At 47.8% G+C, this 12,770-nt stretch overlaps 1 protein-coding gene across 4 annotated transcripts in view; it reads left to right on the top strand.

The window, feature by feature from the left end:
* The window catches only part of MBP (myelin basic protein), a 111,725-nt gene that overhangs the window by 87,575 nt on the left and 11,380 nt on the right, over positions 1-12,770 (top strand). For all 4 annotated transcript variants that reach the window (XM_084779385.1, XM_084779387.1, XM_084779386.1 and 1 more), the window contains one exon: positions 11,368-11,472. In XM_084779385.1, the coding sequence (XP_084635511.1) occupies positions 11,368-11,472 (105 nt within the window). The remainder of the gene's footprint in view (positions 1-11,367; positions 11,473-12,770) is intronic.

The following is a 12,770-nucleotide window of genomic DNA, read 5'->3' as shown; positions in this document are numbered from 1 at the left end:
AACTTAGGGCATTAGGACAGTGTTTCTCAGCTGGTGGGTTGCACCCCCTGTGGGGGCAGTGGCCACATGGCCCTTTCACATGGGTTGCATATTAGATATCCTGCATATCAGATATTTACATTTTGACTTGCAACAGTAGCAATGAAATAGCAATGAAAATAGTTGTACAGCTGTGAGGGGGGTCACCACAACATGGGGAATTGTGTTAAAGGGTCTCAGCATCAGCAAGCTTGAGAACCACTGCATTCGGGGATGGACACTCTCTCCCCAGCACTGAGAGCACCATCAAGTTGGCCGTCCTGGCTCTTGAGTGGCCCAGCCTGCTTCCTCCTCTCTCTGTAGCTATGGGAACATTCTGTATCTGTAGAGGCAGGTATGCATGCATGTGCCATGTATTTCCACTCCCCGCCTCCACCTCTCTGCCTGCTAAAACATCTGCAGGTTCTATAACAAAGACCCACCTTCTATAAAGGACCAAGAAAGAGTTGGTCTCAACACTGCTAATGGCCTCAGGGACCAGGCCCCACACTAAGCATTCTTAAGTTTCTAGGGTGCTGGCCATGTTCATTCTTTGCAGCCTGGGAGTTGGGGGTGGGGTGGGGTGGGGCATAGGAACCAGAAGGAAGGCAAGTGGGAAGGAGCAGGAGACTAACAGAAGAGCGTTTGAGAGCAAAAGGCGAAAGTTCCAGAGGGAGAGAAGGATGTCAAAAGAGCTCAGGATAAAGAGCAGCTCCCAAAAATGTACAGCCAGGTCTTTTGCGTGTCCCATCTGGGCAACCCTCCTCTCCCTTTCTGCACCGTGGGTTGCAAGGCTCCAGCCTGGCATGGGCTGGCATCAGGTAGGCAGCATGCTCTGTCGAAGAGGAACAAAATGAGCAAAGCTAGGCAGGAGCTAAGGAGACCCTGTCCACAAGGACAGCCTCTCAGCGCCTCTGCGTGTGGCTTGGCAGGAACCCTGGGGGAGCAGTGGACAGGAAGGGCCACCAGGTGCTTTGTCTCTGCTCCCTTTGGAGGTCTTCTCAGCCTCTCCTTGCCAGCCTTGCAAGATAAGATCCAGCCATCACCACTGTGAACAGCCCCAGAGGTTTCCCCAAAAGGCTTACACTGCATCAGACCCTCCGCTCTAGGGTTCTGGAATCTACTGTCACAACGTCAAGTCAAAGACCCGAGGGTTAGCTGTCATTCTGCCAGTCTGCAGAGTAATGTCACACACAGGGCTGTAGCCTTCTCTAAGCTAGACTTGTCCACTTATGACACAGTTGTGTCTGTTAGGTGTCCAGAGAGGACTTTGTGACAACCAAGTGAGGAAGGTGTGTGCTCAGAACATGCATCCTGCTGTGACATGGCAGTCCCACCTCTGTGAACTCGGTTCCCAACCTGTTTTAGGAACGCCCAAGCCACAGAGGCCAGTGCTAGACCTTAGACTTCAGAGGCTCCAGCCACCCACCAGACACTGCTACAGCCCTCAGGCAGTTGTGGCTCTGCTCTTGGGTCCCAGTTTTCCCAGTTGTTAAACCAGAGTGTCAGTTAAGCAGAACAAAAAAGTACTACAAATATTGCTTTGTAGACTCTCAGCCCAATGGTCTCCTCCTGTATTCAGGAGAGGTTCATATCAGGTGAGAAAACAGCTCTTGACCCTCCCCCAACCCTCTCACCGAAAGATGAGGCAGGGCCTCAGCACGGCCTCAGCACATGCCAGGCTCCTCAGATCTCCCTCAGGCCCCAGGAAGCAGAGCTTGCAGAGTCCAGGCGCTGTCCACACACAGGGGCTGCCCATGCACTGGGAACCCGCCTTGCTGTCTGATGAACAAAACTTCCTCCTGGTTGCCGCACTCATAGCTCTGGGTAGATTTGGTTTCTGCACCTGCATATGTTGGTGGATCCTTAGAGTCTCTTTGTGAAGCCAGTGCTGACCAGGGCAGGAGGCACACTGCCTTCTAGTGCAAGGATGGTTGTGCAGAGCCCTCTCTTGCTTTGAGCCCAAGGCTTAAGCTTGCTAAAACGCCTGTCCTTGTTTCACTTTTCCTTTCAAAGAAACCTCCCCAGACCCCCACCCTGTGCAAATAAGCCACAAAACCAGGGACATCCTGCAATCCCAACCCTAAGAAAGTGAAGGTGGGTCACAAGTTCAAGACCAGCCAGGGCTACATAGCATGATGCTCTCCCCAAAGAAAAGAGCCTTTATCATCCATGTCGGTTTTCTACTTCTATGACTTCTGTTTGCTATGTATATGAACTATTGCTCTTTGGATACTTTGGGGTCTTAAAAACAATGGGTACTTGGAAACAGTGAAGAAAGAATATTGAGAGTGGTACCCACTCCACCTCCCACCACGTTTAGACAAGGACAAACAAGGACAAAAGCCTCAGGAACTAAAGGATGCTGGGGCAAGGCCCCGCCTAGCTGCTGACCTGCAAAAAGCTGAGAGGCAGAACTGCCAGGTCTGTGAATTCCTGCAGATCCCAGAGGGCTCTTTGCCCACCTCTGTCTCTCTTCTGGGGACCCACTGTCCCCAGAGATCTGGAAACAGACATCAGAATGGACCCCTCTGAAGCCAGGAAATCCCAAGCCCCGGAGAGCACCCAGTTAACACCGGAAGTGCTTAGCACTGCCTGGGTTTTCTGTCTTTCTGATCTAGGCACATCCCAGGAGTTGAGAAATCCAGAGAGTCTGAAGTTAATCCTTACACTGCCAAAGAAAGTGGCAAAGTTGTCAAGGGGCTCCGAGGGATCTTTGTCCTTCAGGTCCTGAAGGAACATGAGGGAGCCAGTCCCCCCACCCCCCACCCCCGCCCCTCATTGTAGCAGTGTCAGAGTAGCCTTCCCTTCACAAATGGCTGCCAGCCAAACCCTCCCACGTCGGGACCCTGCACATCATCCTGCCATCACGGGCAAGAAAATGGACATCTGTTAGTCCCAGGTTGTCTCTACAGCAGACACCGCCCCCACCTGGCAGTGAAAGGAAATGCATTGCCGTGAGGTATGTGAGCGGGTGGGGAGCCTGAAGTCTCCACCTATCCACACCTGTCTAGAAAGTGAGACTAGCCTTTTGGATGCTGCCCGGCTTTCCATTTCCATGGAGAAAGCCCCTCCCCTCTCTCTCTCCCTCCCTCCCTCCTTCCCTCCCCGGTCGTCGGCATCACTGGCTGTGAAACTGTGAAACACACATGTTCCAGCTTCCAGCAAAGAACCAAAGCACAAGGGAGACTGAACATCACCCCCCAGAATTTAAAATGCATGGATTTTGCTGCGGGGGTGGGGTGGGGTGGGCGGCAGATGACACTCTCTTGTGAGGTATATTAGAAGCAGTTTGATCACAAATGGTGTCCATAGCTTCTTCTGCGAATGCGAACAAGGCTAGAACTGGGGCCAGCCGGTGCTGAGAGGGGCACCTGCTAAGAAGTCTTGAAATAGCCATAGCCTCTGGGTGGTCAAGGTGTTGGGAGTTAGAAGAGGAGAAAGATGGGCTCGCACTGCAGATAGGGCAGCTCCTTCACAGTCCTGAGGCCACTGTCGAAAATGTTGGTTGCCTGTGGCACTCTCCTCAGCCGTGGCCCTAACATGTAAATAGTTCACAGATAAGTTGGCCCTATCTGTGGTCACAGTGGCTGTTGACCCCGCCACTGACTTTTCAGTAGGAAACAGGTGTGACAGTGAGACTGTGAGAGAAGGAAGCCAGCCAAGGCCTTCTTCCTCTGGAGACAGCATTAATGAGGAGAGCTGCTCACAAGTTGTCCAAGGCATGGAGAGCAAGAATCAATATGAAAACTTGAAGGCAGAAGGGACAGCAGAGGCCTGTCCAGCCAGAGGAAGGCTCTGTGGGTATCAGAGGCTTTGCTTGCTCTCTCTTTCACCTCCACAGGGGAAACACACTTTATCAAATCTAAACTTATTCTGTGGACTGTCCTGAAAAACAGTGGGCAGCTCAGGCTTGGGCTCCGAGCTGCCACCCAGGCCTCACAGAGAATCCTTCCAGGGCCCTCGCTCCGCTCAGTGTTAAACTAAGGAAGGTTAAATGCGACAGCTGTGCTCTCTCCTTCACTCTAGGGTGCTCTAGAGAGCTCTGCAGGCTGCGGTGGTGTCCTGACGCCACCACGTGGCTAAGACGTTTGCAATTCTGCAAAGCTGGGTCGTGTTGTGAAGGAATTGGGGTTGCCGAGAGCTTGCCTGGCACGAGCGCGGCCGTGGCTCAAAATTAAATTTAAAGGAAAGAAAGGCACACACACATCGGAAGATAACTCAGTTTGATTCTTGTCTCCCACGGGCAGAACGGAACGTTCCAAACTGCTGGTGTTGAGGCCTAGCTTTTCCGTTGACAGAAACTGACAGGGTGTACTTTTTACTTGTGTGGAAATGAAGCCATTTCAATGATAATGATGCGATAAGGAAATCCCCTGGGTTGTTGCAGTTGCCTCCAACCTGGGCCTGGAGTACTGAGGGGCCTCAGCAGGCAGATCCTTGGACCCCTTTGCGTCTCAGTTTCACCCCACAAGAGAAGCAGAGGAGGACAATAGTGCTGGGTGACTGCTTTGGGTTCAGGTCAGGGAGGGGGCGTAGCCTCTTTAAAAGTGAGTCAGTTCCTCAGTGTTTACACGAATCTGCTCAACGATAGAAGAAAGAAGAAAGTGTAACTCCGGAACCTGGGTAGTGCTGCCAGGCAAGAGGGGCAACCCTTCTTAGGCCAGAAATGAAGTGAGGCCAGGAATTGTTTTATTCTGACTGACCATAAAACGCTAGGCCTCACTTCCTTGTGAAATGGCTGTTCTAATCGTTCATGGCCTGTAATGAAGGGCAAAAGGTGAGGATGTGTCTCGGGCTGTTTTCAGGGAGAAGCCTCTCTTCAGGAGAACAAACAGACACCCAGTTTGATGGCCACTGACCCCCTGGTAGTACCCCAAAAGCAAGCATAGCCATCCCCAGCTTCTGCCTACAGGAAACTGGGAAACAAATGAAAACCCTTTCCCTGACCTCTGCAGAGAGCGTGTCTGGGCGCCCCCTGCTGGTGATGGGCCCTGTTTCCCACTGAGGGAAATGGCAATTTTTCAAAAATAGTACAAATGGGCTAATGAAGAAAACAGGCATCTTAGAAATCGATGGCCTTGTTGGCTGTGGATCCCTTCCACTGTTCGAGAACAATCGGTCATAATCTTACTTTATGTTGCATCAAAAAGTTCTTTGTCATCTTTGTTTGTCAGTTCAGCTTTGCATCATATTAACAAAGTGAGGTTTCTGATGTAACACAAAGAAAAGGCTGTGCGTAGTAGGACCTGCTTTAAAGCCATCTGCAGCACGAAACCTTGGCTGTCCCGTTTGATAAGAGGGAGCCCTTATCAAACACCTTGTAAGTATTCACCATTGTCCAAACAATGGAAAAAAAAATTTTTTTAACAAGACTACTTTTACAGACCACCACTTGTACCAAATGCTCAGCCCCAAACACAACCACGAGGTTCGCAGACCAGGGCCCTGGCATCCGGTGGGCCAGGTGGCAAGCTCTCCAACCCACTCGGAGTCCAGGAGTCAATAGTCCAAGCCTGGCCTTGGCTCTGTAGCCCCTCTTGCTGGTGGTGGACTGACCTTGTCACAATTCCTGGGAAATGTCTGTTCTTACTGTGCATGGACTATAATGAAGTGCAGATGATGAAGGTGTGTCTCACGGAAGACATAACGCTGCAGACATGCTGCGCATAGACACAGACTAGTCCTGGGGACCAACAATAAAGCCTTCAGCGGAGGCTCTTGGCTTAGCCTTAGTGAGCACAGCAGAGAAGGTACATCTGATAATGGGCCAAGAGACAGAAGTCCTTCCTCCCAAAGACGTCAGCTCACCAGGTCGTAGGTGACCTTGCCCATCCATCACCAGCGCCCTCGAGCAGACACTCAGGAAACCTGGACTATTCCTTCATGCATTGTGGAGTGAGTCCCAGGAGTTTTACCTGTGATGAATTGCATTTTGACAGAGAGACAGGGACAACTTGACAGAAAAAAAAAGTTATGACCTTTTCAACAAGTGGTATTAGAACAATTGGACACCTGTCTACCTGCCATCAACAGCAAAACTATGTGCCTCAAGCTCAAACTGTCACCTTATACAAAAGTCAACTGAAAATGGGTCATAAATCTCTACTGACACTACGAAAATTCTAAAATTTTAGATGAAAATATAGGAGACAATCTTCCTGACCTGGGTAGATAAGTTTCCTAGGCCTGAAATTAAAAGCTGGCTCATCAAGAAAATAGGTAAATCAGACCCCATCAATGCTAAACACTGTTTGCAGGAAACATGGTTAGGAGCATGACAGACATGCTACAGACTGGGAGGAAATTTGCATAGTCCTGAAGGTTAGGCAGGTGGTGATAGGCACAGTTGCTGCTGGGCTGCCTGCTCAGAGGTGCTTAAAATGGGACCCCATGTTCTGTATATTTTAAGAGCATGAGCTCAGATGCAGTGCTGGTCTGGTCCAACAACCTCTTGCCCCAGGATGTTGCTACTATGGCAACTGAGGGTGCCTCTTGGCTTTTGCTATGCTCACCACAAAGCCAGGCCTGGAACTGAGTAGTGTCCCAAGGTGTGACTGTCACCAGGGAATTGCCATCCTCTGTGTCACTACCCATCTCCACTTTAGGCCCATGCTGCGCGTGAGGAAGCAGCTTTCCAAGAGTTGCTAGGGTTCTGGCATCTGCCACTGTGCCCACCTCTGCCTATGCCCTGTGGTAGGAGAAGAGTTGTTCTAGTGCCCCTGGTCCTCTCATTATCCGAGCGCCACCATGAGAGTCCAACTGCCAGTGCCCTGGAGCCTGTACAGGCCTGTCTTTTTTTCCTATGAAAGAGTAAAACCTAGGTGAGGCATAAGGTGCTCTGGAAAACTAGGAAGAGCAGCCCACTGTGGTAACACTTCCCAGCTGAAAGGTGATACCTAGGTCAGGAGGCAGCGGCGTGTGTGGAAGGGAGGCCGTTCGATCTAAGCAAGAGTGATATGTAAGAAAAGCTCCAGGGTGGAAGCAAGGTTGAGGCTGCCTTCCCACGAAGGTCCTGGTGGGAAAACTCACAAAACAGTTTCCACGGATGCTGTGCAGTCATAGTCCACGGTAAATGGCCTTATTTCACTTTATAAACGAACATATAGCCAAGTAGACTTGCTTTATGTAGAGTTCTCTATGTTTTAACAGATTTATAAGCTGCTGTAGCTACTAGCACAAAGATATATCCATCTAAGATGGCCCCGCTTCCTTGTATACTCAAAACTCTCCTTTCTCTCATCTCCTAACTACAACTAATGTGTCCCTCAGCATAGGACAGGCCTCTCAAGAGCGTCACATAAAACAGATGGTACATCCAAAATCTTTTAGAATCACTTCTTTCATGCAGCAAGACTTAGAGATGCCTTATTACATGTTTCAAAATGTTGTTCATTTAATTGCTAAGAGGCATTGCACTGAATGAATGTGCCAAAGAGTGCTGATTCTCCTGATAGGGATGTTTTGGGTTGCTTATAGTTTGCAGGGATTAAACCTTCATGTCCAGACTTTGAGTGAATATAAGTTTTTCATTTAAGATTTAAATTATTTTTCTTCAAAAGATAAGTGATAAATATATTCATTTAAAAACATTTTCAAAAATATAACGGTTTTTTTTTTATCCTTCAAAGCATGAAATGGAATTCCAGGACTATACAGTAAGTGCATAGTTGGTGCTGTAAGAAACTGCCATGTTGTTTTTCCCAGTGACTATGCTATTTTGTATTCTCTGGCTCTGCATGGGAGAGTTCCAGTTGCTCCCTGTACTAGGCAACAGTTGTTACTGTCAGTATTTTTTTCTTAGCTTTCTGAACAGGTGGGTAATAGCATCTTGTGGCTCCTGTGCTGTTGGTTTTGAGCAGCTGTTGTTCATGTGATGATTTTTTTCCACACATCTTTGTTAAAATGTTTGTTCAAGTGTTTTATCCAGTTTTTAATCAACATATTTTCTTACTGCTGAGTTTTGAAGGTTTAGTGTTTTTTTTTTTAACATATTTTGTGTTTGAGTCTTTTATTTTTTTCTCATATGTGATTTGCATATATTTTCTCCCCATCTGTATTTTGTCTGGTCGTGCTCCTAAGAGTGTTTCATGCAAACAGTGTTGTGCTTTGATTTTCAGCATGAACCAGAACTTGGTGTAATGTCTAAGCAACCCTTATCTACTCCTGTATTCATCTACAATTTTGCAGTGTCAGTAGAGACTTATGATCTATTTTCAGTTACCTTTTCTATAAAGTGAGGGTGTGGGTTGAAGTATATTTTTTGTTGGTGTTTTGCACACGCACATCCAATTGTTGCAACATCAAAAGGCCATCCTCTCTCTCTCTCCATTAAGTTGTCTTTGTTACTTGGTCAAAATGCAGCAGCCATGTTTGTGAGGCTAGGCTGCAGGATGCCGGATGCCGGATGCTGGATGCCGGATGCTGTTCCATGGATCTGTCTGTCTAGATCTATTCCAGGACCAGCCTTGCTATGTAATAAATCTTGAAAACAAAACCATGTGATTTGGGTAACTTCTCTATTTTTACAGACATTTAGTTATTCTGGTTCATTTGCATTCCCATTTTTGGTCAGGATCAGTTTGTCAATGCCTCATCAAAATCCTACTGTCAATTGCATTAAATTGGTAGGCAGAGTTTATATCTCCAATTCATGAACATAGAATGTCTCTCCACTTAACTCTTCTATGGTCTCTTTTCTAGTTTCTAGACTAGATACTCACTACATGGCACCATTGTGTTTTGTTCTGGGATGTTGGAGGTTGAACCCAGGGCCTTTCACATGCTAGGCACATGTTCTACTGCTGTGGTCCAAGCCAGGCTAAATGCTATAGGTGCTTAATTAGGCTCTTTTCTGCCACTGAGTCTAGCAGCATTTAAAGTTTGTGCTTGTGTTTAGCTGTTCACTGCTACTCACAGAAGTATGTTTACAGAAGCATGTTGTTCACAGAAATATGGTTGCCTAAATGGCTTTTGATTTAAAAATCTACAAATATGTTATATTTGTAGATGTAATTACATTGCTACCTCAAGTTATCTGTGGAACAGTATAGATCCAAAAGCCCAAGTCAGTGTCCTGCTTAATGTCCCCCCTCAGTGTGTACGCTAAGGGTCACGTATGCTCATAACCCTTAACATGTAGACTGGTTCCTGGCTTAGGCCATACATTAAAACAGATCTGTGCAGGCCACACAGTAAACAGCTGATGCTTTTTGCATACTCTGCTCCCTTCCTTATCATTTACAGAGTTCTAAGAGTCCCAACACAGCCACAAAGCTCATGAGCTCCTTAACATATGTAAGGTACTTTGCTCCCAAAAGCTTAGTGCCTGTATATTCACCTCAGCAACACTAAAATTAGAATGATGCGAAGATTAGCATCGCCCTGCTACAAAGGTTAGCGATCAATGCAATGTATTCACACACATTAAAAAAAAAAACCCAAAAAACAAAAAAACCAATAGGTAACAAAAGTCTGTAACCTTCCCTTAGCATTCAGAACTGAGCAGTGTCCTATTCCCACTATGTTTTACCAAATTTCTCAGTGTAAACACACTTCCCCAGCATGAGGTCTGTAACACACAGCTTAGCATTTCCTCCATTTAATCCAATCACGAGAGGAGGGGCTTAAGACAGAATCCTTTCTGTGACTTGGAAACCAGCATAAAGCAGGAACTTGGACAGAGGTGGGGAGGGGCAGTGCTTAACTATCGTAGGCGACTGTGCCGGGAAGTAATGTCTCCGGGTACCCACATTGGGCAGAGGCTTCCCCAAGCTGGTGACCCACTGTTGTGACATCGCCAAGGAGCAGCTGCTAAGGAGGTGGCAGAGCATATATGTGACAGTCTGGGAAGGTCACCACACGCCCTCAGCAGCTGAGGCAGAGCGGATGGCATTCTGTGCCCATGGCACATGTGACATGGAAAGGCACGGACCTTAAGAGTTTTTCTGGATGTGAATGGAAGGGCGAGAGAAAGAGAAGCCATTTAGAAAGTCCCAGCTGGAGTGGGGCTGGGGGTGCAGAGCTTGGCCTTAGTGGGTGAGCAGGTGTGGGATGTGGTCCTTGGGAAGCAGTGAGCTTTGGTCTCTGTGCAATAGAGGCAGGGAGGATGGGAGCAAGAACTACGTCAATTGTCTGTTGATGTCGGAAGTGGGTGAACAGGACCCAAGTGACTGGGAGAGATCAAACCTAGACGTGTGAAAACCCATAGCTAGGATCACTTACAACTACTTAGAAGCACCCTGTCTGATGCTATCTATAATGAAGGGCTTGGAGTAGACATTTGCTCGTGTCCTCAGGCTATACAACACAGAAGATGAAGCTGTTAGCTGCTTAGTTAATTACAATGAGGACCATGATATAACAGACCCAGAGAAATGCTGGGTAGCTTGGCAGATGGTATCCGTGGTATCTAGTTATAACCCACCGGGCCATGCCCACCACACGGGGCTTTTCAGTTGCAAACTGCCCAAGGAGGGCTCTCCCAACCCATGTACAGAGAGACAGGGTGCTTCAAGTGACCAGATTGCCGTCTCAGAGGCATGGCTATGACCTTTACTGACAGGCTGCACATCAGTCCTGTTTCCATGCTTGCTGCAGGGTGACTGAGGTTCCTCCAGGCACACTGGCGATTCTGAGCGTGTGCTGGGAGCAATGGGGGAGAAATGAGGAAACGTGCCCAGTCTCCTCCAGGGTGCATGGTCTGTTGTTTTTGGAGGACTATAATGTTGTGAGGTCTCCTCACAGGCTTCTTTCCAAGGACGCCCTGTTGGGTGTAGACTCTTTCTGTGGCCCTGTCCATGTTTCCTGTGTCGAGCACAGGTACTGGGTGGCAGCCAGGAGGACAGCATCAGGAGAGCACGAAGCCATTTCAGCCTTTGTGTTCATTTGGGATACATCACTGCCTTTGTGCTTGCTAGAGAGTCTTTACGGCTGTTTTCACTGGCCTAGAACCTTCTGGTTCTGTGAGCGATGAATCCTCAGACCAGATGGACACTCACACCAGCTATTACTCTTTACTTCCATCTTACTCAAAATGGGAAAATAATAGTCCTCGATCGATAGACTCAGAACCCTGGTGGCATGAGACGAAGAGGCTAGCTCATGATGCTGCCAAACCATAGCTAATGAGCAGACTCCCTCTGCAGTGACGGCTGAGGAGAGAGAGGGTGGCCACCTGGCAAACTGTGGCTACACCACCAGACACGTTCCACTTCGCAGGTATCTGGTGGCACGCCAGCAGCTTCCGAATCCCCAGGATGCACAGCATAGAGACTCACCTTCCTCCGAAGGACAAACCTGGCCCAGCTGTGTTCTCTCCGTCCTAAGCTGCCTGCCTCTCTCTTTCAGGACTCACATACATCAAGAACTACCCACTATGGCTCCCTGCCCCAGAAGTCGCAGCACGGCCGGACCCAAGATGAAAACCCAGTAGTCCACTTCTTCAAGAATATTGTAAGTGGCCATGCTCAGGGGGACCAGGAAACCATCAGGGTGCAGCGGGCCTGAGGGACATCACCCTCAGTAGGATGTTGGTCATCCCAGGTCCCAAAGGACACAGTCTTGGCTGCACCTGCCATGTAACAAACTGTGTATTTGAATAAGAGTTTAATTTTCCTGAAACCAAACAGCTTGTTGATGCTTAAAGATATAGACCTTTTGACCCTGAGATGGGATAACAACAGGAATAGGCATTGCCAGGAGGACTGGGGCATGAGCAGAGAGATGCAGGGTGGTTTAGGCCAGCAAAACTGCTCTGTGTGGCATTGTGATATAGGACACAGGACATTCGTCTATACACATAAGGCTCATGCTGCACAGAGTGGACCCTAATGTATCCAGATGATATAATAATCCTCCAGTATTTTTTTATATCAGTTGTAAGAAACACATCACATCAATGCTGATGCTAAACAGCAGAAATTGAGCAGATATGTGGGAACACCCTAGGGGTGGCAGGGAAATATATGATTTCATTACAATTCCTGTGTAAATATTAACTCTTCCACTAAATAAATGTCTTAGTTACCTCTCCATTGTTATGATAAGATACCAAGGCTGGGGGCTGGAGAGATGGCTCAGAGGTTAAGAGCACTGACTGCTCTTCCAGAGGTCCTGAGTTCAATTCCCAGCAACCACATGGTGAATCATAACCATCTATAATGAGATCTGGTGCCCTCTTCTGGCCTGCAGGTGTACATGCAGATGAAGCACTCATACATTAAATAAATAAATCTTTAAAAAAAAAAAAAAAAGATACCAAGGCTGAGGCAACCTATTGAAGAAAGAGTTTATTTTGGGCTTACAGTTCAGAGGGTGAATCCATGACCATCATGGATGGGATCATGGAGTCAGGCATGTGCTGGGGCAGTAGCTGAGAAATCACATCTTGGGACATTAACATGAGGCAGAGAGGTGGGGAGGGGTGGAGATAGATAGATAGATGATAGATAGAGCAGTAAGTGAGAATGGCCCCACCCCAATGACACATCTCTCCAACAAGGCCACACCTCCTCATCCTTGCCAAACAGTTCCACCAGCATTCACATATATGACCTTATAGGGACCACTTTCATCCAAACAACCACAATAAAGTTAAAAAACAAAAAACAGTCAAACAAACAAACAAAAAACTAATGGTGAGGGGCTGGAGAGCTGGCTCAGTAGTAGTTCACAGAACACACTGGTTGTCCTGTTAGGTTTTCTATGGCTGTGATGAAACACCATGACCAAAGGCAACTTAAGGAGGAAAA

The sequence above is a fragment of the Acomys minous genome, assembly GCF_964271855.1.
Source record: "Acomys minous genome assembly, chromosome: 4".
In the NCBI taxonomy this organism is placed as follows: Eukaryota; Metazoa; Chordata; class Mammalia; order Rodentia; family Muridae; genus Acomys; species Acomys minous.
The sequence above is the reverse complement of the archived record's forward strand: the minus strand, read 5'-3'. Positions and strand labels throughout refer to the sequence as shown.